We start from the raw sequence: 26,327 nt of genomic DNA, 5'->3' as shown, positions 1-26,327 counted from the left end.
ATCATTTTGTTTAAACACTCACTGTCAAGTATCTGATTTCTATACTTGGTGATCAAAAGAAGAGAATTAGTGGGTTTTTTAATTTAGGAAAATACTGCCATGTCTCCTAGTAAGCTTCCAGACAGTGGCACAAATTTCCATGCAAACAAGTGAAGTCTCAGTAATAAGCACAAAAATAGTAAAACTAGTCAACATCTCATCTTCAATCTAATTTTGGACCAATTTTTCTTCTTGAGGGTCACAATCTTCTACAGCTTTCCTAAATATAATTGCTTTAAACTATACTACAAGGTAATTTTACAGACTTTCTCCAGTTCTAACACATCCCTACATCTACCACTTATGAAGACAGTTTCATCCCTTCCTCCTTCCTCTTACCTATCTGTAGATAGCAGAAAAACAAATTTTACTTTAGACTTAACAGTTTTGTACCAAATAATGGTATGTACTTGGATGCTAGACTATAAAGGAACCTGTCATCAAGTTCCATAAGAAAAATTTTAAAATTCTAGCTCACTTTCATAATGAAGAGATCTACAATGAGCTTTCACCAATTTGCCCTTGATTTCTAATTCTGTCAACAGTATTATTATGTTACATGCTACATGTACATAAAGTCTGCACAAGATATCCATTGTGCTGATGACAAAACAAAGCACTATCAAGCTAGCCAAATTACAAAAGATAAAGCCAGATAACAAAGTGACAGATGGCTATTATAAACCACTTCTTAAACTATTAGTATTATTTTGCTCATTAGCATGTCAAAACAGGGCCACATACCCAGTAGCATCAGTTACACACAAATGTACCCAACTTTACTAACAGTCTATTATCATAAAAGTACTCAAAAGAGCAAGAAAAAATAAAGACATGAGATGTCCTAGCAGGAAAGATGACAAATTTGGGTCATCACTGAAGCCTAAATGACCTGTTCTGAATGGTATTACTCATTCCTACTAAGGATAATTTCCTATTTTCTGTAGTCCATAGGGAACAAACTGTTTACATTTGGTTTTCTTTGCAACCAAACTAGAAAGGTTTGTTTAAATAAAGCTTTGATTTTTGGTCTGTGGCCACAGAAATGCAGGATATACAGGATCCTACTGCCTGGTTATGTACAAGGTTTGCTGTGTTGCACTCAACCACAAAACCAGCTCTTTTATTCAAATGAAAATCAAGTTCAAATTACTTCTGTCATACTTGCAAGTAGCATTTTAGACAAGATCCACACCAAACTGTTTTCTTACGACTGCATGAACTGTACAGTTCTCATAATTTACTCATCTCCTCATCAACTTGCAGACCAGACATGTTCTTTCTAATCAACCTAGATTTATCAGTCTAGCAGGGGAAGATCCATGTTTTCTCATGAGATCATGCAAAACATACTTACATCATTATCACAGATTTTAAGAACTATGTCAAAACATTTCTAATGATCAACACTCAAAACAAAGAAACAAACTTACCTACTACCATGAGAGTGAATTCAAATCCTCTCTTCACAGACTTTCGGTAAACTTGATTTGGAAGATTTGCAAACCCCACATATCCTTCAAGGTTCTTCTGTTGCTAAAGCAAGAGATATTCAGGAAAGAAAAAGTTAAAAGGAAAGCACGTAATTTCTTAGTTGGCTTGTATTCTTAGTTATTGAAATGTTCACTTCATTTTCACATTCGTAGAAAAGTGCTATCTACCCAACCTCTGAACAACCCAAGCTGTCTACATTCAAGGCAGTGAAATGAATTGCAACAAAAAGTAAGAAAAAAAAATTTTTTGACTGGATAACCAAAAAAAATAGCACAGAAAGTCAACTATACAAAGAGTATTTTGAGCAAATACAATTGTCGTATTATGACTGTTTGTACAGGCACAAAAGTGTGCACGTGCAAACAAATTAAAACAATCAACTTGGTACCAATGCCCATTTGAAACACAGGCCAGCAGTATGAATGCACCTTTCCTGTACTTCCAAGTCATGGTGGTACTGCCTCAGCACGATGGGAACCAACCTGACACCTCTGCTTCTGAGTCACACATCTGGAGGCCTTCAACATTAAACCCAGACCTACGCTAAAGCAGCATGCCTTGCAACAAACTCTCCATAAAGGCAAAACTTCAGCTGCCTTGTACTCAGAAAAACCTACCCAAAGTAGTGCCTACTGGGAAACAAGGGAAGAATTTTGAATGTTAGCCATTACTTCTTCCCACCACACTACTGAAAATGCTGGAGGTGCTTAAAATGCCTCCTCCTCACTGTACTAGACCCAGCAATCTTTCAAAGATCAACTCTGCTACCTTTGCACTACTCTTCCAGCACAATCCTGCAACTGTTTGTTTATTAATGCAGCAGGTCTGAGGATTGTCTTATGAGATTGGACAGTTCAGACATTTTCCAAAGAATCTGAAAACACTTTCTTGAGACAAACGTCTACTTAAAGCAACACAAGGCAATGCTTGTCATGGAGCAATGATTTCAGCCTTTAGGCTTTATGTCCATGCAAAGCTGAGAGGATGTCATGTGATGGTGATACTGCCTCAGTTTCAGAGTTTAAGAGAGCTGTATATATCCACACAGAAGAAGTCCTGTCTACAAGTTTAAATTCCACTCCCTAAAATTATCTTCATGAGCATAGAGGAATTCTAAAAAATAATTTGTAAAAAAATTTTTTATTACAGGCCCTATTGCCTCAGAACTTCTCTGTATGGGATACAGTATGGTTAATTTAAGTTTGGTATATGGTTGACTCATGCTTATTTTGAAATTTTTTCTTTCTAAAACTGACAGAGTAAGCAATGCAGCAATAACTCATAGAATTTTCAAATAAAAAAATTTTGTTTAACTAAAGCAAGGATATAAAACCACTATTACCTTTGAAGTATTGAATGCAAGAAGAACTAACCTCTTGGCAATCCAACAGCACTAGTCAATGAATGGACTCTCTGCTTTAAGCCACACAACTGATTTCTCCATTTGGCAGATACACTATTAATCTCAAACAAAGCTACACCACTGCAAAGATTAAGTTAGAGGTTCAAATTTAAATATACAGAATGCAACAAATGTTATTACTTCTCTAGATGTAGGGATCTTTGCACTGTATCATCAAAGAGCTTTTTTAAAGCAGTTTTTTTTTCAATATAGCCTTTGGTGTAGCTATAATCTCATCTGAAAGGTTTTAAAATATTTTAAAAATCAGCTAGGAATTTAAAATCCAAATATTTGTTTTAATCTTCCAATCTATTACTACATGTAAGGAATGGAATTTATCACAATCTAAAGACCTGAGCAGAAGCCAATGCTTCAGAGATATTACATGACATGCAGGTCAGTGCTTTTTAAGATATTAAAGAGCTGCTTAACAGTGCAGGTCCTTAATAACCATTAAGGATATGGAACTGCTATTCATCCTACCACATATTAAATATGTGATCACAGTCAGACACTCCTAATAGTTCTATTTGTCAATCACCTGCATTTTTCAGTATCTACATAGCTTTTAATGTGTGTCACGCTTACCAGAAACAGCTCACCCCCTTGTTAGTGAATTTTTCTTTTGTTTAAAAGAATGGGTTTCCATATAATTCTTGTCTTGAACAAAAGTTATTTCTTTTCCCTTCCTCCTTATATAGACCTCCACATTTAGGATAGTTCTACTCCTAAGAACTTTTAGATCACTGAGTATGAAACGCTAAAAAAGAACAGATGGGATTTTTTGGGTTGTTTGCTCTATTAAGTGGGTCTACAGTAATTACACCCACAATTTTAGATAATGAAATATAAATGGTACTAACCAGAAAGATCAAGATATACTGGACATTAATGCTATGTTTAATGTGAGCATTTGTCATCAATAGGAAAGAGCCTTTTAAAAAACTGCAGCTGGATGCCAGAGTCAGATTTCTGGTATACCAACTCAAACTGAAGATTTCAACATGCTGGTTTTTAAATGGTTATATTTGTTCATAACTTGCTACTTCTAAAGAGACCAAAACAAATTAGGAATTGAGTTTCTTTAATTCCTGCAACAGCTTTTAAAAGAACTCAGTACCTTTTTTGTAAAAGAATTGACTTCCACTGTCTTGAACATGGTGCCAAATGAGATTTCATGTTTCTAATACTTATACCTTCCCCTTAACTTTCATCCCCTCCTGATTTTCAACCAGCTGCTACCTAAGATCAATTTTAGTTAATCTAATAAAAAACTAGTGCTGCTTCTATCTCCACATTAGCTGTAAAACATCCACACCAAAGTAATACTTACAGCTACTTTGTAAACAACACATTTCCAACATTTTCAGGATCGAAGATGTCAATAGAATACATCCAGAAGTAGTCCAGTAAAATGATGAATTTGAACCATAGCAGCGAGTCCATACAGGTGCAGCCACAATCCAGAGAAGAAACAGGGGCAGTGTGAGAAAGAAAAGAAAAAGTTACTTACATTTGATCAAAGTAACCCACAATATTTTCCATCTAGTATGCTCAGTATACAGCATTTTAAGCAGAATCACAGAATGGTTTGGTTTGGAAGGGATCTTGAGGAACATTGGCTTCTCAACCCCCAGTCACGGGCACAAACACCTTCTGTTAGATCAGTCTGCTCTAAGCCCCATCCCACCTGACCTTGAACTCTTCCAGGGATGGGGCATCCACAATTCCTCTGGACAACTGGTTCCAGTGCCTCACCACCCTCACAATAAAGAATTTCTTCCTAATAGCTAATCTGAACCTATCCTCTGTCAGTTTAAGGCCATTCCCCCTTGTCCTCTCACTTCATGCCTTTGTTAAAATTCCCTCTTCAGTCTTCTTGTAGGTCTCCTTAATTTACTTTGTTAGTAACCTTAATTTACTTTGGATTATACATAAAACAACCTAATTTCATGGTAATGTACTACATGAACTCCAGACATTTAATGAGCAATACAGGTAGTTATACAATAGCTCTTTTTACTTCAGTTATTCAACAAGGTTTTTGTTTGCCATATACTATCTGAACCTGCAATGGGTTCAAGAGTGTTTCTTCTTCTGAGGTGTTCACCAGAATACATAATCTCATTTCACCACACTACTCCATAGTATTTTAGTGTGGAAAAGGTAGAAAGAGCAAAGCCATCATCACAGCAAATGTCTCCCAGGATTCTGTATTTCTAAGTCACTTTATACATTCAGTGAACAGCACTGATTCACTTCATTTGCAGCACTGAGCACCACAGCACTGTTGCAACCTTGGGCACAACTGTCATGGTTCAACAGCCAGAAAATAAAGAACAAAGTAGGGTGCACAAGTTAAAGTGTCTGTTCAACAACATCTAACCCTGTGCATGACAAGAGGTCTACAACAGTTCTCCAACGCACCACTTACAATACCTTAACTACAAAGCTGTATCACAAAGATCCTTTAAGTTTGTTTGTCACTAAACATCTTCCCATGCTTGAGTATTTCAAGATATTGATACCAAAAAATAAGTGAAAAAAAAAAATCTTTATAGCAGATCTGGCCAGCAGTTAAGAAGCTTCTGCACCTTAACATCTAATTTTTTAATCAATCCCTTAGTCCCAGAGTCTGAACCCATTTTTAGAAAATTTACACTGTGATGGAGACTGCAGTTCAAAGTGGCGCTGAAGTCCCCTTCTGCTTTTCTACCTAATGCAATATAAGCCCTCTGTTTTTACAGCTCACTTCATGTTCTATCAGCATCCAGAGCCGTAACAGCTCAGCACATTGGGTACGCTGCTGCTGCACTCTTCTGAGAGGACAAAAAAAGCAAAGCACTGCTGATCAATGCCAGTCCTTCTCTGTGCCCTGCAGAAGGGTGGCACAAGATGCTCTGGAAGGAAGGCAGATGCATACGCAGCAGAAATGGAGCATGCTGTACAAGCTGGAATACAACTGATAACTGCAAATCCTGCGGCAGTCCCACTACTCAAAGATTTTAATATCAGCCACCTTAAGTACTATATTACTATCAGGTATCATGTTGCACATCACTGCTTCCATCTGCGAAACAAGGTAACATTGTCAAGCACCAATTCACCAAGCACACAGAAGGGCCTCCTTCACCAGACAAAAGCAGTACTGTTTCAAAACCTATCATCCAGCAAGAACAGCCACATGGGTCACACCAAAGTTGCTGCCTTCAACAGTGGCCAGAAACATACATCTAAGGTAGCACATACAGCAGGATAAACAGAGCAGTGTTTCTCTAACCACCTCCACAGTCACCAAAGATCTATCTCACAAGCATTTAAGATGGGGTTATTTCTTCACTTAAACAGCATTTGACCAATTTCTCTTCCACGCACATTCTTCTTATCATCACAAAAAACAGCATCCACAAGAGTCCCTGTAGCAAGCACTCCCTCTGTACATTGTTAAAAAGGAGAACTTTATCATTTCAAAATTACATCCTGTTAACTTAACTGCTGCACAGTAGTATCTTCATTGGAAAACAGCCCCAATCATCCATCATACTGCATATAAAAGAAGCCATTTCATGTCTCCTGCTGCTCTTATGTAACTCTAGCTCTGTACTCTTCTGGAGAGGCCAGGGCAAGAGCTGCACACACAGCATCCAAGAGGCAAAACACTCACAGATCCAGTGTCTGATCATGTGCTATCTCTTACTCTCTGATCCTTTCTTACCAATTCCCAACATGTAACGAGTACTGAGCTGATGACACTGAACTGTACACAAGATCTCACTCCTGAGCTTTAAAAAATGTTCACAGCTTATCACTGAGCATGCAGCACAGCAGTCCATATCTATCACTTTACATTCACTCATGCTGCATTCCAGCTATCATTTTATATCAAGTCTTCTAATATTTGTATGTTCTTGTAGTTGTCAGCCATCTCGGATCTAAGCTAGCACAAACGAAGGCAAGCCATACAATTATCAATTTGGCCTTAGCTGACTTCCAATGCATCCACTCTGTGTACTCCATGTTGCTTTAATGGAAGTTTCCCTCAAGCAAAATGTCACAGCCTGCATAAACCAGCTGCATAGCTGATGTTTTTGGATACATCATCTGAATCAATGAATTAACAGTCAGAAGCAAACTGCTCTAACTATGCAAATGAGTGAAAAGAGAAACAAGGCATCAGTGGCTTCCCAAGCAGTTCTAAGGGAGAACACCGATAAAAAAAAAAACCCTCTTTTTTTTTTAAATGCGTCTATCATCTTTATCATTGCTCAGACACTGTAATTTACATTTCTCCTTTATTCTCGGATGATTGTGTCCAGGAATGCTAAATTTAAAGTCATTCTTCAGGTATTACCATCTGGGCCAAAAGATGACAGTCTCTGGCCTAAGGTCCTGTGCCTGACAAAAGAGCATACCTTATCCTTCTGGTCAAGAGGAGATGGACTTCCAAGGTGAGCTAAAGCCATTTTTTACCTCTGTGATGTGCAACCTGACAGTTCAGCTCACACTCAATATGCTTAAGTGCAGCTGCTGTGCACTGGTAGCAACCAGCAGCCTGTAATATGATGTTATGAAAACTCTTCAAGGATTTATGACATAGCCAAACTAGCAGCAAATATTAATGAAGACAGATGGAGAGAAAAGAGAAGACCAAACAGAAAAGCAGTGTGACATCGGAGAGTCACTGTCCTTTCCAAGCAAAGCTGGCTTTAGCACTACTCAATCAACTTGTTCTAAGAGAAATAAATACTTTTTTTTCCTCCAGTGACCTCCTAGGGAATACTGTTTTTTAAAGTACCCAGAAGTGTCACAGAAAACCCAAAAATTGTTGAAATCTGACCACAACATAAAATATTAAAAAGGGAAGATATCCCCTACATTTGGCATATGATAGCAGTGTTTGTTGTCATCAGCAATGAAAAGATGATCATTTCAAACTCATTTCACACAGCTGGAACCAGGAGCACCTTCTGAACACAGTATTTTTTTCTACAATTTACATTTGTTATGGTGTCAATTTATTCTGATAAGGTATCTAGATGTAGGGCAAGTTTTCTTCATACACAGTTTACTTTGAAAATATGTCAGTGCTGCTAAAACACAAGAATTTGCACCTGCTCTAACAATGATTTCAATAATTAAAATAATCTTTTTAGAACTTTTAGCTAAATTTCTGCAAACTCTTTAGCCACAGTATTTCTATGCAATGTCCTACTACCATGCTGTGAGTGACCAGTTTGATAGTTCCTAGTTTTAGGCAGAAAGACTATAAACACTGTTTACTTCTATTTCCTCCACTATCCCTGACATAGCAACTTTTTATTGTCTTCTTTCTAACATTGCTAGTTGTTTGAAGTCTCTACATCAATAAAGAGAAGCCCCCCAAACTTGCAAGAAGGCCTTACCAACATCTTCAAAACTCCTTTAAATTTTCTAAAGTTTATCAAACTTTGCATTTTTTTCACTTCTCAATATGGAGGCAATACATAAAGAAAACAAGTGAGACATCTTCCTATCTTGTCCTCCCACATCCCAGAGACAGACGGCAACTGCACATCTTGCAACTTACAGTTTTTGTTACTGCATTCTTAAAATAGAGGCTTCAGGTAGCAGTATTTAGTGTAATAATGCTCCTACAATCCATGAGCACTTGTTAAGACAATATGTAGTACCTCAGCTTTGACTTTTTTCTCTACAAAAATCCTTAAGATAAACACAATCCATATTAAAAAGAACAACCAACAGAAAAAAACCCAAACGACAAAAGAACAAAGTATGGAAATAACAATATAAAAGGGAAACTCATCAGATCTATTTGCAAAGTTAAACTTAAGCTGAACATCTATGAACACATTTTGTCCTTTCATTATTCAGAGTAAAGTAAAAATATTTGCTGGATCAGTAACATCTGCTGTAATCTGCATGATGGCAGTCTAGCACTGATGGAAAGGAAATGAGCACTTCTATTCCCTCAAACAGACATCAGCTGCAGTCTTCCTTTGCAAGACAACAACTTGATTTCCGACTGTGAACTGAGGGTATGGCCTACATTAGAGAAAACAAAAAAAATATTTTCATAAAGGATTGATAAAAAAGAAAATCCTTTCAATGCATAACCACAAATAAGAAATGAGGCTCTCTTTCAGTGTCTAGCAGCAATCTGAAAAAGTCAATAATTAATAACTTCAAGCACTGATCCGCTGAATGCACTAATTCAACTGTTCCTCAAAATGTCACTAGGCATAGTGAGTGAGTACAAGTGAAAAACGAGCTTCAGGATTCTCTCTTTTTTCCATACCAGACACTATCATTTGGTTTATTAAAAATAGTGCTGAAACATGTGTGATGTCTAAGAGCAAAAGGATTCTGCAAGAAGGATTCTGCACTGTAAAGACCAGAGAGTAGACAGCATAATCTGTCTGTTGAGCTGGGCACAGCAGCATATCCAGGAGGAAAGCAGAAAACTCCAAAGGAAAACAAACAGGATGTAGCAGGCACACTGCTAAGCCTTAAGTTGTCTACTAAAAAGAAATCTGAGAGACTTCAGAGACAGTGTACAATAAGCGTGCACAGCAACTATAGCCAACACGGCCAGTGCTGCACTTCTTTGGGCAGCCAAAGTGCAAGAAAGCAGACAACTACAGAAAAATGAAGCAAGTATTTAGAAAAATAAAACTAATTATAGATAAATGGGGGGAGTGAAGGGGCAGAGAGGGAGGAAGGTTATCCAACTATAAAAGCAGGCCTGTATAACTAAAACATACAATATTAAAAGTTCTACCCATGATGACCCTACAAAATATTCAGGCCAGCCACACATATTGACAACTGTTTTGTAATATTTCAACCTCCACTGGAATTAGCTATACAATGAATTCCTGGAAAATAAAGTAAACCATTTTTGCAATTTAAATGAAATTTTTAAGTACAAGAATACAGTTTGAAAGCTTCTTGAGTTTTTGTGCATTTTCCCCTTTACTCTGGCTTTAAAAAAACCCTCAGTTTGCCTGCAGAGAGCAGCACATAAACCACCATCACACAGCAACTTGCATCCAACTGAAATGACCAACTCAGAATCACATTTGACAGTGAAGTGACTGATTATCTTCCACTCTATAAAGTAGGGGTCGAAATGAAATGGCAGCTGGGGACCTGGTGTCAAGAACAGCATCAGATCATGCATCAACCACACATCACTCAGTGCGTCGATCACCACTGTTAACCTCCGTATCTCCTCCTCCTCAGTTTTGCTATCCTTGAATGTTTATTCCAATACAAACACTGAACCAAGGTCTCAAGATGAAAGCTACAAAAGAAAAAGAAATTTAAAAACCGAACCAAACTAACTGTGGAAGATCCCTGGATACAAAGCCTCCAAGGCAAAGAACACACTAAACACAAACAACCAACTCCAACAAGAATGAAAATGAACTATCCGTTATTACACTTCATATTTAACATGTTTCTTGCCTATTCAGCTTGCAGGTATTTCCCAAAAGACATATAAATAAAAGATTTTAAATTAATTTTAAAAATAACAAACCCCAAACCAAAAAACCCCCCCCCAACAACCAATACCAAAATGGTGGCACCTTTCAGTTTTATCTCACACTATTTTCATCTCCTATGACCTCAACTAAACCATGGGTTTGAAAAGAGCCATCTTTAGGGAAATGGAAATTCTCTCCCAAGTAAATTAGTGCCTCTTACATGGAGACCATTTCAAGAGTCTCACTTAGCACTGGAAACACAGTAGGAAAAAAGCAACAAAGCACAGTAAGTATTAAGAAACATAGTAACATGTCATGCTTTGACATATCCTTTTCACCTAAGGCACTGCCAAGCATTTTTCAGTTCCTTCAGGTTCACCTTAACATCACATTTTCCTTCAAAATTTGCATACAGATCGATCAGTTAACTCAAAGATTCAGCAGGTGGTGATCAAAAAACCAAAAAAGAAAAAAGAAAAAAAAAAACAAAAACCAAAACCTCAAGAACAAACCCAAACTGATTCCCACACCAAATCCCTGGGTGAAGCAGCAGCAACAGCACAGGCATCTCATATACGCCCAAGCACAGAAGTCAACTGCTCAGAACGGCAGACTGCTGCAATCCAACTGGCAGTATTTCAACCAAGGCACTCTGAAAAAGGCATTTGCAGGTGTGCACTTTGCACTTCCTTCTGTTTGATGCCTTGAATCCTCAGAGAAATGAACTTCCCAGCAGCACATCCCATTCTCCCTCTTCATCAAGCAGCTGTAAGGATGGCAGGACAAGAAATTGCATTATTACATTTCTAGCCCAAAGGGCTACTATCAGATCTAGTAAAATTTCTTGAACATGTAGGTGCAGAAATGCTAATGAGAGGTGAATCATTCATGCAAAAATACTCAAGTACATTCAACATAGTCTAAATGAAGCATGTTCCCCTTAAAGAGACAAATTACAGTATTTCATCCTGATTCTTCTGTTAACATGGACAATTCTCATTTGAAAAGTAACTAGGGTGAAGGGCTTTTACCATACATTTCTGTAGAGCGGATGCAACTCATTCCAATATGGAAGTCATCTGGTTTTCTGTATATTCATATTTTCCTATACTAGTATCTATGCTTAACTCCTTACCCTCTGCCATAGAGAAGCTTTCAAAAGTCCTGCAGGTTTCACCAAAACAGACATTTCGACCTAAAATTCTAAGGCACATAACCCTGTCCCTCGTTTTTTGAAGTTTACTGCAGCTTTGTGCAGTAGCAAACTACCACCACAGAACAGTGAAACACAAATACTTCTGAAAACACCAACTCCTCCGTCTCAAACAATTTCTTTGGACAAAATTAAAACATATCTTGCGACTACCTCAATTAGCAAGGTGTCACCAATGAATCGTTTAAAAATGTATTTTATGAAAAGAAGCATAGTGCTAGTTTAAAGTTAAGTTACAGTATTTATTATGACTTGAAGCAGGGTAGGTATTTCTCCACAGCACCCATTTTCCCCCCATGAGAGCATATTTTAATGACACCAAAATACAGAATTGAGGCTTTTTAATTATAAATTGAGTTTTCATGATATGCTGAAATCATGTTCATTTTTGTGTTTCAATACTTCTACTACAAGGTTCATCAAACCTTGAGAGTGGTCCTGAGGGGTATTACTACATTACTAATAGTTAGAGAATTTTACCTTTTAACTATTTCCACACTGAGTTCTCTATTTAGAATATAAAGAATTCTAATGAGACCAAGATGATTTAAAAAAGACACAGGTGTTATTTCAAAGAATTATGCCAAGTCAAGTATTAAAAACCTCTCCATGTGTTAAATTTAGATGTTATGAAACACAGCTGGCTGGCTGCATTGTTTTTAATTATCTTTATTTTTAAGCTAGAGAGATACCACAGAAAGATAGCTCCCATTATAATTACTATGTATGGAAGATAGTAAGTAAAAGTTAAGATTGTTTCCCTGTGGGTTGCAATAGCAACTGATAAAAAGAATGGTCCATATCTACAGTAAAATTTATCATCCAGGTTTAATATTAAGACTGTAACAATATAGAACTGGTGTAACTGCTATTCACCTGTAGAATAGTTTGGCATTTAGAAACCCTAAAGTTTTATTTCATTTATTCTATGTCAAAAATTTGATTTTTAACTTGGTGTTTACTGCACACGTTTTTAAAAGAGGAAAGCAACACATCTGAGAGCAACCAAATCACCAGCAGTCAAACTATTTTGGGTGACAAAACTAAAGACTGTAAGGAGTGAAGCCACAGCTGGATTGTAAACCATCCCAGTGATTAACAGCACCAAAGCTGTTGGTTTCTCAACTTCCCAAGTCCTTTTGTTTTTGGCTTTAGTGAGGAAGCTGGCTATGAAGAGCATGCATTACATGGTCCAACATGTATACCAGCAGAGCAGCTATCCTGCATGATTAGCCCTGCCAAATTTTCGAGTGGGAGTTAAATCCTCTCCACACCTTGCTGCCACACCAGAAACACAATTCAAAGCAACAGGAAACCCGGGCTCATTGCTGATGCCCACAGCGACAAAGAACTGAACATACCAAAAAAGAGTCACGTTTACCTAGGGGGACACTGGATGCCTTGCAGGCAGATCACAAGGTGAGAAGCCAGAGACACAAAGCCGGGGCAAGTGAAAATCATTAAGCGACCAGGTTAGAGGCCATCCATTGAACACTTCTTCACAGAAGCTGTGTCTTAAGCACTTTCAAAGTCTTCTCCAAATCAACTCTTGCATGTCTTTGGACAAAGAAGATGTCAGTGACCCTTCATTACTAACATACTAACATTCAAATAACTTAACTTGGTCTGCATAAAATACTGAGTATTAATATAATTTTGAACTGACCAGCTGAAAGTTTCAACTGTTCAAGAATTCTGAACACAACAAACCTCAAAAGACCTTCTACAGAGTCCCTGTTATTAAATACATGAAAGGAACACCACCACCCAGCTCAAAAATTAACTTGCTCAATTTGAAACTGCTGGTAAGGAAAAACTCCCTGCTGAAAATCCCAGCTTTCGTTGCCAAATTTTTATGGGATGGGGGCTCATTACCCCTACTTTCTCCTCCTTTCAAGCATCTAGTCTTCAGCATTGTTTTGAACTTGTAACATTCAGGCATTTTTTCTTTAACTGACTGAAAAGCAGATTCCTTTTATCCACAATCCTCAACTGTACAACAAACAACCACATACTATGGGTTTTGCCCCAGTCTCCTGAAGGTCTTGTTCCTCATTGCTTCAGTCTCTCACACAGAAACTTTCAGTTCTTTCCACTGCACTGAGAACTTACTGGTTTGCAGATGTCCACCGAACTGCAAATAAGAGCACTGAAGGGCACTATTTGGCACAGCTGAACAGTAGGAGGTGACTGCCAACTTCAGTACCATACTGCAGCAGTTTGCAGCCTATTCTCCGCTAAGTTCTCCCTCAACTAAGTGCTACAAAAATAAAGAACACAGAAGGCAACAGGACCAGCTTCTCTTTACCCATCATCAAGAGATTACTCAGACCTTGATTTCACACCATCTGGCAAAGCCTCCCAAGAGGAAACTAAGATAATCTTGAATCTCTTGGTTTGTTAGTATACTTTTACTGACTACAATTAGGATGTGTTTGTTTCCAGAAGCAAGGGATGAGGAGAATTAAGAGAGAAGATTTCTTGTCATCAGTCTACTTTGGAATTTTTCACTGTACCAAATGTGAAAGCATTATACTACATTTGAGCCAGCATCTGGAATTTTACTACAGTATATACTGGTAAGATCACAGATTCAGAAAAGCCTCTGCTGTCAGAAAGCTTCCACAGAATTACGTTTCTCCAGCAACAGCTTTTAATGCCTCACAACTGCCTTTTTTTTTTTTTCTTTTATAACAGGAAGCCAGCTAAAACTGGTATCTCAACTTAAGATACCATCACAGTCAGGATCTCGTCACAACTACAAGACCCTCTGCACTGGAAGACTTCTCCAGCCATCGCTAATGAGGGCCTTAGTTTTGCAAATCACCAGAAAAGTCCTAATTCTAATATACTATTACCATAAACGTCATAGGCAATGATTCAACAGCCAGTAATAAAAAGCCAGGCACCTCACCCCATTCACTGATCAAGGAGTAAGCGACAGGAGCTGAAACAAAAGCCATTAAACTTTGCCCACTTGTGTTTATCCTCAGATAAGTCACCAGCTCTCACCAAGGGGAGAGTACTACATTCTCAACCACTAGCACTAATTCCTCCAACAGGATACAGTCTTCCTCCTTCCCTATCTCAACCACTGACAGAGTGGAAATAAACAAGTTGTACAACTAGATCAACTACCACGTATCTCTGTGCCTTGGGCACACTAACACAGCAACTGTCAGCCTACGTTAAGATTCAGCGTTTGGGTGGGAACAGAAAATCAAGCTCTCTTCTCTTTGCAGCAGCGCCATGTTACACCAGTCTAAAGCACACGCTAAACCGAGGCTGTATCTCACTAAACCAAGATGATCAGCTGAAGTTCCATCTCTTGCCTTGAGCTCACTTGCATTTCTTTTTCCATGCCAACACTTCTGCAATCACATAGTATGAAAGGTTCAGGGAACTCAACTAATAGAAAGAAAAATCGTCTTGAAGAAGAAAAAACAGGCAGACCCTGTGAGCTGAGCTCCATGAACTGACTCACTACTGGGTTGAGGGGCACGAGGGTGGGCAGAGCAGAATTGCCTCCTTTCAAGCAGCTGGCCAACAGATTCACGCAGGAACTGCACCACCAGGGGTGAGCTCAGGCTGCCCTCCTATCAGTTCTGATAACTGCACAATATGGAACAAGTGAGATTAGCTCACACGCCCAGCTGAAAACTACTCTAAGGTTAACTTTCCATTACATCAGCAAGCTCATCTAATCACACCACTATATGAACACTGGAAGCTTTTCTACACTGTGTGTAGAAAAAACATACAATCAAGACAGGATTTTTCAACTGCAGTCCAGTTATGTATCAGTGTAAGCTATAAAACCACATGGTAAGGTTCTTACAAAAGAACAAAAAGGAAAGCAGAGGACACTGACGGGCACACTAGAATTTCCTGCACACTGTGACAGAATTACACATAAATGAAATTAAAACATTGCAACTGGCCCACACTGGAATAGGCTCCACTTAAGCTTTATGTTAACGTTAACATAACCATTCTTGGCAGTTTTGACCACCTCACTAGGTCAAGTTTAATTTTATTTAGAGTTCAACTTGAATCATTACATGAATAGTGCTTTAAATGTACAGTATATAAAAATACACAATATTTAATGCATTGTTCTTCTAAGAATGTACCTGCCCATAATTCAGTGACAACCACTGGCAGCAGTACCAAGCTTCATGCCATCTTAAATTTCTCTCAGCATCAACTCCAATGACCCACAATGCCTTCTCAGACAAATGTCACTCCAGAAATTCTGCCATCAAGGACTTCAGCTGCCTTTCTGAAAGGTTTCTTTGGAATAACAGCACTGTATGACTGACTGATTTCTGCATATATTGACTGTTTTGATTGGAATTTGATACACTACTACTTTGTAGCTCAACACTCACCAACAATGTTGAAGAGCACACCTCATATACCTAGTTTGTACTTCTATTTTTCTGGTCGTTCTCCTGTCATGCTTTACCCCACAGCACTGGAAAAAAAGCCTCATATGGGCTATTCTCTGCTTTAAGAGCACACTTCTAAAGACCACTGTCATCCTTTGATCTTTTTCATGGTCAAACAAAAGAGCAGTCTAAAGTAATTTTTCTTTTCTTCAGGTTTCACGTATTTTGTGAGTATGATGCAATCTTTCCATTTAAAAAGCTCTATTTTACAAATGCCAGACCAAAACTATGTGCTGTATCTTAATATTGATCCCCCTAGAGCTACAATGGGTCATGGGAGGAAGAAATCTACCTAATGTTTTAATCAATCCTTCCCCTGGTTGTCAACACCTTAAGTATCCAGATTAAAAAATATGAAGCACACAACTATTAATAGTTGTAAGTAATAAGAGTAATAGTAATAATAAGCAAAAAAAAAAGCAATTAAGAAAAGCTGTATCTAGAGGTGTTATTTTCAATGTTGACCAAAAAAAACCTCTAAATCTTCTGTGCCACTAAGAAATAATTCAGTTCTACTTTAGTTTCTCAAGTGCTTCTGAATGAAACACCCAAAGTGATATTGTACAGCAATACCGCTTCCAAAATTATTTTCAAATCTGTACTGAATGTGTCACTACATTAAATGACAGAAATGTGGTGTGAAAACAGCCACATAAAGAGCCATTTGAAAATAAGATACAGAACTATTCTGTTCCCCATGAGTGGCCCTAAGAAGGGCTGCTGGGCAGTAGCTCTGAGCAGCAGCCCTGCCAGCCCATGCGACCAGCAGGTTCCTGTAAGGCACATTTGAAGCGTGGAACAGCACAGATGCACAAAAAGCAGAAGATTAAGTGGCTGTTGGGGGAAGGAAGTCCAGGATGCACATCAGAACAAGGTTTAGTCAGGCGTGTGTTTTACATTGCTCTAACTCAAACTCTGTCAAAAGGAAAGTGGATACACATTGGCCTCTGAAGTGCTTATGAACCTACTGGCTACATTTTGATTTTTAATGTACCTAAGGATGTTGCGGCTTACAGGAGTTTCACAGCCATGTCCACGCAATGAAGGCAATACCTGTTTTTTGCAGGGCTGCTGCATTAAACTGAAGTTATGTAAGTAAATGCTGACTTAGTTCTTTCCTATTAAAAAACCCCACAGAATAGAAAAGAGCTACCTGATGACATTACAGAGCTATCAGTATGCAACCATTAAAACAGGGCTGGGAAAAAAATTGACTCATCCCTGACATACATGAAACTCACTCTGGCAAGGTGAACAGGAAGTCACTGGTTTCTGTGAACTGAGTTCCTGGCCCTTGCAGTTGAGAAATGCCTTCACCTCACTCATGCCACCCTCCCCACCTCTGCAAGACATCTATTCCACAAACATCAGCTCAAGACATTCAAAGGCTCCTAGGGAATAGTTTGTGACCGCCTACAGTTTAACACTACCCCAAATCTGAATTACTAATTTAAACGAGGCTTAACTAAACTACTTAAATGGTGACTAAATGCCATTCTAATTACAGAGCACACATTTGCAATTAACTAGCTCAATTTCAGGAGCTGGAGCACCAACTTACAGAAAACAGAACTGTCGCTCATACATACACATCTCTGGTCTAGACAGGTTAAGTGAATAGTCTGGCAATAAACTGAAGCTAAAATTGTGTGTCATACTACAGTTCTACATACCACAGTTCTCTCTCCTACACCTTCTCTGAGGCAAATTTTCCTTCACTGACTGTGTTTAAAACGAGGTTTTGAATCTGCAGCCATTATATTTCGTAACTATTGTTGTCTTAATGGGTATTCTAAGGTAGTAATAAAAACACCACCGCAGCAGCACTGAGCTACTAGAACTGCACAATGTAGAGCACACGAAGTATGAACCTGCCCCATGGAAGAGACTAAGTACCACTAAGTTGACAGCCAGTTAAAGAAAAAAAACCAATTCTGCTGTGCACATTTAGACATTTCTATGAAAGAAAAAAAGCAAAAAACTATTGTATTTTAGCTTATAAAGCAGACAAATCCGATCCTTTATTTCCGTACAAGATAAAGAGTCAAGTTTTTATCCATATACACAGAAACACACATGCACTAAGTATATATCTGAAGTACTGTTTTAACTGAGACCAGTTGCTTGTCCGGATGGGTAAACAGAAGGAAATGCTGTATTGTGTACTGTGCATGGATGATATGCACAGTTCTTGTTACATCTGCTTCAATATCAAAATGACTTGAGTAACAACCCCCTCTTCCATAGCAGCAAACACAAAACAGGTAATGCTTTTGGATTCCAATTCAGGTTCCAACACAGACAAGGTAGTAATTGACCTTTAAAGCAATGGCTTCTTGAAGCCCACTCTGCTAAGGTAAAAAATTTCTACTTATTGATTTTTGCTATTCGCGAGTCAGCTTAAAAAAAAATATGGAGTCATGCAAAGTCAGACTGAACAACTGCTCCTATGTTCACAAATCAACAGCCAAAGATGCTAGTAATTCCACCAACTAAGCAGGTATGAAGTGAAAGATGCTAAACACTACACAGAAATACATCTTCCCTTATGTCCTAACATTTCAGCAGGCAAAAGCTTTACAATGTATTTAGAATTATAAAGAAAAAATAATATTAGCTTGATATCTCAGTGAAAGTTCTAGTCATAAATTAAATTATCATTTAGCACTGGAAAGATATTACTACAAAAAACCTCACTTCCATAAGAAGGTATGGTCTACCTTTTAAGCCCAGCTATATAGCAGTGGCCCATCTAACTTTCATGGGAGCTGAACCTGCATAATTTACATGAATTGATATTTTTTTGGTCATGATATTAATACAGACCATAGGTATTTCTGCATATGGAAGCATTTCTTTCACTGAACATAACCTGAAGCCACTGCCAATCAGAGGGAGATTACAATGGCCACGAAAAAACATTCAGTGAATGGGTAGTTGTGACAGTCTTCTGTTCATATTTCATCTGCAGGAGGCGGCACACAAACGCAGAAGATTCCTGAACGCTGTCTTGTCTCGGAATTACATTTGCACATAACTGGTTCAGCGTGAACAACTTCACGCTAAAATAAGTTTAGCTGCTTTTCCTTAAGTCGCCCATTAAAAAAATCTTCGTACATAATCGCCCCTTTTCCCAGCCACCCTCCTGAAACACTAAGCACTCCTCCAATTGATTCTGCAAGACTAGTTCGCTAAGCGAGCGGATCAAACAGAAACTGCTCAAAAAGGCGTTTCATACAGACTCCCGGGACAGCTGTTCGTAAATTGTAATTTCTACTTTCTCTTTTTTAGAAACGATCGGCCGAGGCCCCGTCGGGCTGCAGGGGCAGGGCCGGCGGGGCAGCGCGGGCGGGCGCCCGCGCAGCGGCCAGTAAAAGCCAGATCCAAGAGACATATAGCCCTCCAAAAACGCCCTAAAGGGAAAAAAAAAATTCCAAAAAAAAAAAAAAAAAAAAAAAAAGCAGGAGAAGCCAGAAAGCGAGGCGGGCAGGCGGCTGGCGGGCTCCCGCTGCCACACACGCTCCCACCCGCGCACGGGCGCCCCCTTCCTTCCTTCCCCCTCCTCCCGCGATTCCAGTCCCACCCGCTCCTCTCCCGCATATTTGAAAGGCTGCTTTAATTCCTGCAGCAGCAAATTCCTCCCTCCCAAATTTGGGCGCAAAAGGAGAAAAAGGGGAGGAGGGACCAGGATGGAGGGGGAAGGGAAGAAAAGCGAGGGAGAAGAAATATCTCCGGCATTCTCGCCGCCCGGCTCCCCAAGCCCCGCGCACGCATTATACAATTTCGGCGAGGCAGGAAGTGACTGAGAGGGGGGTGGGGGGGGAGAGGCGGTGGTGAGGGGGGCTGGAGCCGCATCTGAGGAGGAGGAGGAAGGCGGGGGGCGGCCAGAGGGACGGGGGGCCCCGCGGCGGGGCCACCGGGATGGGAGCCTCGGCGGTGCCCGCTGTATCCCCCCCCCGCGCTGCCTCTCAGCCCACCCATCGCGGAGACCCCACGGCCGCAGGCTCGCACTGTCACGGCCCCTCTGCCGCGCCTCGGCCCCGGGTTGGAGACTCACCCATGGCGCTGGCCGGCGGCGGTGCGGCTGCCGCTGCTGACGCTGGGCTCCGGCTGGCTGCTTGTCCTCCCGCCCTGCCTCCCTCAGCCGCGGCGGCACCGAGCGGGCCGCCCCCTCCTCCCCGAGCGCCTCCCGCCAGCCAACCCGGCGGCGATTCTCCAACGCCCCCTACGCCGATTCCGCCGAGGGGCCACGGCCCTTCCGCACACAGCGCCTACGCGCTCCCGCAGCCGGACGGACTTAGCGGCTCCGCTCCCGCCGCCGCCTCCGCCTGCTCCTCCTCCTTCTCCCTCGCCGCCTCCGCCCAGCTCCTCACACGCTCCCCGCCCGCCTCTCCGAGCACGCAGCGGCTTCCGGCTCGGCCCCTCCGCCCGGTGCGGTCCCCACGTCTCTCCCCCGCCCCTCCCAGCCCGGGGTCGGTCTCGCTGTTACTTCCTCCCGCGCCGCGCCGGAGAACAGAGGGACCGCTCGGAGGCCATTTTGAAGCCGGGCGCACGCTGCGGGAGCGCGAAGGCCGCACGGCGGGCGGGTCGGCTCTGCCCGGATCAAAGATGTCCGCCGGGCTTAGCGCGCCGGGCAAGGCGGTGGCACCGCCCCCTGCCCGCGCCGGGGCCGCGCTCGGGGCCGCGCTCGGGGCCGCGCTCGGGGCCGCGCTGCTCCGTGCGCGCCTGGCGGGGAGCGGGGCCGCTGCGCCCCGTGCGGCTGCCCGCCCATGCAGGTGGCGTGGGGAGAGGCCGGCTGGAGAGGGACACCGGCATGGGCAGGGCGAGCGAGGCCCTCCAGCCGCCCTCATCCCTGGGGAGCCTCGGGCTGCGGCACTGCGGCGCTCGACTGTCTGCTCCCCCCACGGAGTCCTGACTGGGTGCTCAAGTACCTCGTAATGAATGAGGACTCATTGAAAAACAAACAAACCCACAACCAAACCCACAACCAAACCATTTGAAGGCAGCTGGTGGCAGGCACTAGGTAAAATCCTTCTAGGGGGCCGGAGAGATGCTTGTGTGCCCTGGGAATCCCACTGCCAAGCCCTACTGCCTAGGCTGGTCTAGCACGTCCCTGAGACGCTGAATTGGCTCCTCGGAAATGCTGTTGCCAGCCGGGATAAACGTCCACTGCAGTACAGAAGTGACATGGGAAAACATGGACTCCAAGAGAGGCAGAAAAATGCCTTTTGCCTTTCCTATTCCAATAAAGCTCTCAATGTTGTATTTCCATTATATGTTTTGGACAGGTATCTGTCCAAAGGCTCCAAGAGACTCTGGGGTTATTTTATGCCCATACTGGAATACTGGAGACCTGTACTTATGATGTGCGATTTGAAACTTAACATACTTTCTTTTGTGTTAGGGATTTTCAAGTATGGCCCTTTCCTGGCCTTTTCTTTCACATGAGGCACAGTGCAGTTCTCTAATAGGGAAAGGTGGTTGGCAAAAAGGTAAAATTTACTGTTGATAAATGAATGAATTTACTGTTTATTTTATAATTTCTTGCTGCCGTTATTAAAAGTACGCCTTAACAACATGTCCAGGTACTAGGAGGATGAAAATAGCAATTTTCATTTCAGCAGCATACAGAAATTTATCAATAATGCAATATTTCTGTACATAGAGTCATAGCCAGGCAGGCAGGAGCAACAATGCAGACACTAAGTTTGCCTTTGTTTCTCACAGAATTCCATCCATTTCTTTCCTAAGGTACAATTTTTTTTTTCTTTTTGGTACATTTGATAAACAAATACTTTTTATGACAACAAGGAAAATGCATATTCTTTTCAGAAAGGTATGCAGCCCTGCACAATGTGGTTCAGCACTGTTTAAGAACTGGAAGTGTTACAATATATTGTGGTTCTTGGGTGCCCAAGGGAAAGAGATTTTTGTTATGGTTGGTCACAGGACTGCCAAATGTTATCTCATAAATCCATGTCTTTCACAATGGATGAGGTAAGAAATAACCTTTTTTTTCATTCTGGTTGCTTTAGGTGGTAATGTCTATGGCAATGAGATGTAGCTACATTGCTTTTGTGGTTATTTGAATACCAAAAAGAGACATTTTACACCACAGAAGTTGTTCACTGAATGCAAAATATGGTCCCCGCAGCTCTCCCATAAAAATACATTGTGGGAAAACAAACAATACAAATAATACTTGTTTTCTCTCTTGTAGTAAGGGCTTCAAATTGCTTAAAAACATTTATCTTGGTTTTCAAATATGTAATGTTGAAAAAATAGCATGTAACTGATGGGGATATCTTCAAGTAGGAAATCAGGATTTTGGGGAATTCTCTTTTAAGTTAAATGTTACTTTGTGGATTGATTGTTGGAAAAACAAAAGCGAACTTGCACCTTTGAAATCTACTGCAAAAGTGGCACAGGCTTAATGAGGAAGCAAGATGCAAGCCAGTGGGTTTTATGTGAGGTTAATGTCCCATTTTTCTGGGTTGTGAATAGCGGGGGGGGGGTGTGTGTGTCTCTTTTCATACAGCAATTCACAGGCTTCAGAAGATTCTGCAAAATTGTGTTCATTTTGAGAAATAAATGCAAATGGGTCCTTGAGGTTTGAAAAATACTGTGTTCTGTGTACAATATAATAAATCCAAACTTCTTCCATTCCTGTAGTGATCTTCAAAAGCAAACGCTTCACTAAATATGTCACTGAACTTTAAAAAACTGAACTTGACAAGTAAATTTCAGGGTTCTGTAGATTCTATTTATTTGATTCAAAGATGGAAGATACAATTTTGTGACTGCTTTTTGTGAAATTAATAAAGAACTTTGCAAACTTAAATTTAGGACGCTACCTGCCCCCATCTCTGTCCCTCTTGTCTTCAGATACAGAAACAAAAAACACTCACCTTATTTAGAAAATCTGCTAACTAGGGTTGCCTCCAGGTTAGTTCCCAACCAGCCTAGCCAGTTTCAGTCTCTTCTTGCCAGTGAGACATAGGAAGAGTATTTTGTTTTTGTATTTCTTTTAATGCAAGCAGACGTGACTCACTAGGTGAATTTGCAAACAGCATTAGCTCCAGCATGGGATGCAGTGGAATTACTGCTCCTGTAGTCTGCTGACTTGCTCCTGCATGGCAACTCCAATCCCTCCTGGCTTTGTAGGGCACATGGTGCATCTCCAGACTGAATCATGCTTGCTCTGTCAATCCAAAGTATGCAGCATCCTTTGGAGCTGCTGTGCAAGTGTAATAGATCTCTGTGTACCAGGCAATGTCTTGCTGAAACAATCAGTTTTGTTGGGTTTTTTTTACACCAACTGGGTGAAATCCTAAATTCCCACCCCTGTCTACAGTCTAACTCTTGCAAAATAGGAGGCTGAGGATGCTCAACAGTGAATAATGAGCACAGTATCCTCCTTCAAATGCACCCTTAAATCTTAGATTTGTAATAATGCCTACCAGCATCTTGGCCACTCTTTGAGCCCAGCTTGTCATGTCATGTTGGCCGAAGCATCTCTTGTTCTTGTACTGTGTTGCCTCTTGGACACCTGTTGCCCCTTACATTGGATGACCTCTGTGTAAATGCTGCTTTGTTCTCTAGCACAAGAAACAGCTGTAATACAAATGCTAACAGTAATATGAGGCACCAGGTGCCACACCTGTCTTGTCCATCGACCCTGTCCTTTGGGGACATATCAAGTCAGTACGGTCACTTGTCTGAATAAAGGTTTCCAGAGTCAGGCCTGTATTTGGGGCACTTTTCTGTATCCAGAGAAGGGCTGTCATGAAACAAACCTTGCAAACTCACAAGCAGCACAGTAACCAACTAGAGTGATGGAGCACCTCTCCTGTGAGGGAAGGCTGAGAGAATTGGGATTGTTCAGCTTGGAGAAGAAAAGGCTTCAGGGTGACCTGAATTCAGCCTTCCAGTACCTGAAGGGAACCTACAAGGAAGAAGATGGACTTTTCACTGGAGCATGTAGTGATACGATGAGGGGGAATGGCTTCAAACTGAAAGAGAGTAGGTTTAGTTTAGATACATGAAAAAAATTCTTTACTGTGAGGGTGGTAAGGCACTGGAACAGGCTGCCCAGGGAAGTTGTGGCTGCCCCATCCCTGGAAGTGTTCAAAGCCAGATTGGATGGGGGCTCTGAGCAACCCAGTCTAGGGGAAGGAGTCCCTGCCCATGGCAGGGAGTCTAGAACTAGATGATCTTTAAAAGCCTCTTCTAACCCAGGCCATTCTGTTATTCCATCCTAACTATTATTGTTGCTGCATCATGACTGTCGTCTTTGGCTGCCACCTACAAGATTATTCTACAGGTATGCAAATGAAGCAAGATAAAATGTTCACCTCTTGGCCCCCTTTTAAGTTTTACCACATGCTTTTTTTAAAAGTGCTCTGCAGCAATAAGAAAGAGCCACATTCACCAGCAAATGCTTATAAAATGCTGTAAAAGTTATGAACACAGGCTTCCATTGAACAATTGCTACGGGAAAAATACAGCATCTCTTGTTTTGTAGTGTGTTTACTGTATTGTCCTGGTATACATCCATTACTTCAATTATCTAAAGAAAGAGGCTTTGATAGATTACAACCCAATGATGTGATCCTTGTGAGAGGCACACACATGCACTTATTGTTTAAGGTAGAAAATGGTTGCTTTGTGCAGTTATAGTCGTGTAGCAGGGAATATAGATCAGTAGAAGCAGGAAGGCAGCCTAACCCTTAGCCCTTCACTCATACCAGCAATGATTACTTCCTTAAGTGAGGTGAGATACAACCTTCATGGCAGTTTCCTTCATCCATGTGAAAGACTCGTGTCTTGGGAGACACAGGAGGTTTCCAGGAGTGTTAAGCTATTTGAAAAATGCACCATCTAATGCGTTGTTTGTACAAGAGTCACAGATGCAAGCTGCTGAGCTGAGAGATTGAAAAATACATTTCCTATGCCAGGGAATCAGAGCCTTGAGCAAAGGCCCCTCTCGCCCTTCCACCCTTCCGCTTGCAGGCATTAGCAGTGACTGCTGGGATGACCAGGAGCAAGGCAATGATGTGTGCCACGTGTCCTGTAATTCCAGTTCTCCGTTTGATTATTTGTTAATAAGTAAACCCCACTGGGGTTGGGCAGGTCTCGGTAAATCCTTACCAGGCTTTCCCTATAGCCAGATGTGTACCTGTTTATGAGCAGTGCTGCAGCTGAACATGCACTGATGAGCTGTTGTGGTCTAAGCAGGGCACCATAGGCATGAAGGGGCTGTTCAGGCTGCCACTGCTGAGAGAGCAAGCCTTTGGGAGCTGAGCTTGCTGCCTATTTACATTAGCAAGTGCTTCCTAGCCTAGAATAAGGTACTGCTGTCATACTTTGCATATTAGATTAGGGAAAAAAAATACTTAGACATGTAATGCAATGTGACATTTTATTGCTGCTTTTTTTTTTTTTATTATTTTATTTTATTATTTCAGGAAAGGAGTTATGAGTTATGCTTTCCCAAAGAAAAATGTTTTTTCTTAAAATGAATTGTTGAGCTTAAAATTAATTTCCTGCTACACTGTGTTTTTTTTTTTTTTAATTGCAGAAGGAAAATATTAGAGAATAAATCAAATATTACAGAATGAATTAAACATCAGTTCAGTATGTACAGTACTCAGCTCTTTATTCTCTTTACTCATATCAGGACATTCTTTCTATAAAAAGTAAAGTCAATGACAGGTTCTGATGGGAAACAAGTACTGTGTACCCTGTGCCACTGTGGCCCCAGCAGTCTCCCTTTGTATGTTCCAGTTGTCCCCTTTTGATTAAAGGACATCTACAGCAGCCTAGGAACATGGACTCGGGCTTTGTCTGTGCACATACTAAAGCAACAGCACATCTAGTACTTGACATTAGACTTGAGGTAGCAGTATGCACATCAGGGCCTTGGGAACAAATGCTGAACAGCTGAAGCCAAGTGTTGCAGATTGTGCCACTTACTGGCATTTAAATCACTTTGTCACTTCGTTCTGTTTCCTTTACCTGTAAAAATGTGACTCTAGCTTCTGTTAAAGTTACTGGCATGCCTACAATCTGGAATCCTCTCCAAATTCATTCCAAAGTGACGAGTCTCTCCCTTTGTGCCTCAAGTTGGACCAGCCTGGACTCTGCTCTCTCTGGGTAGGCAGGTCCTGAGTCCACCACTGCACTTACCCTTCTGCCACTGGGCTTACTCAGCACGTGACTTGGCTCCCAGATCTGCCCTT

The 26,327-nt window shown here is 41.0% G+C and overlaps 2 protein-coding genes across 3 annotated transcripts in view; one reads left to right on the top strand and one right to left on the bottom strand.

Annotated features, from left to right (window-relative positions):
• Window positions 1-4,287, bottom strand: part of SEPTIN7 (septin 7) — a 63,536-nt gene extending 59,249 nt beyond the window's left edge. For both annotated transcript variants that reach the window (XM_082290151.1, XM_082290152.1), the window contains exons 1-2: window positions 4,269-4,287; window positions 1,473-1,575 (exon numbers count right to left, since the gene is read on the bottom strand). In XM_082290151.1, coding sequence (XP_082146277.1) covers window positions 1,473-1,482 — 10 coding nt within the window. In that variant the 5' untranslated portion in view covers window positions 1,483-1,575; window positions 4,269-4,287. The remainder of the gene's footprint in view (window positions 1-1,472; window positions 1,576-4,268) is intronic.
• LOC309570468 (uncharacterized protein) lies at window positions 1,464-21,024 on the top strand (the record flags this gene model as incomplete). Its single annotated transcript, XM_082277297.1, has 2 exons — window positions 1,464-1,571; window positions 20,138-21,024. The coding sequence occupies exon 2, from the start codon at window positions 20,146-20,148 to the stop codon at window positions 21,022-21,024; it is 879 nt and encodes a 292-aa protein (XP_082133423.1). The 5' UTR covers window positions 1,464-1,571; window positions 20,138-20,145.
• Window positions 21,025-26,327: the final 5,303 nt, after the last annotated feature.

Source organism: Coloeus monedula (assembly GCF_965178545.1).
Source record: "Coloeus monedula genome assembly, chromosome: 1".
NCBI classification, from domain to species: domain Eukaryota; kingdom Metazoa; phylum Chordata; class Aves; order Passeriformes; family Corvidae; genus Coloeus; species Coloeus monedula.
This window is presented reverse-complemented; position numbering and strand designations above follow the sequence as displayed.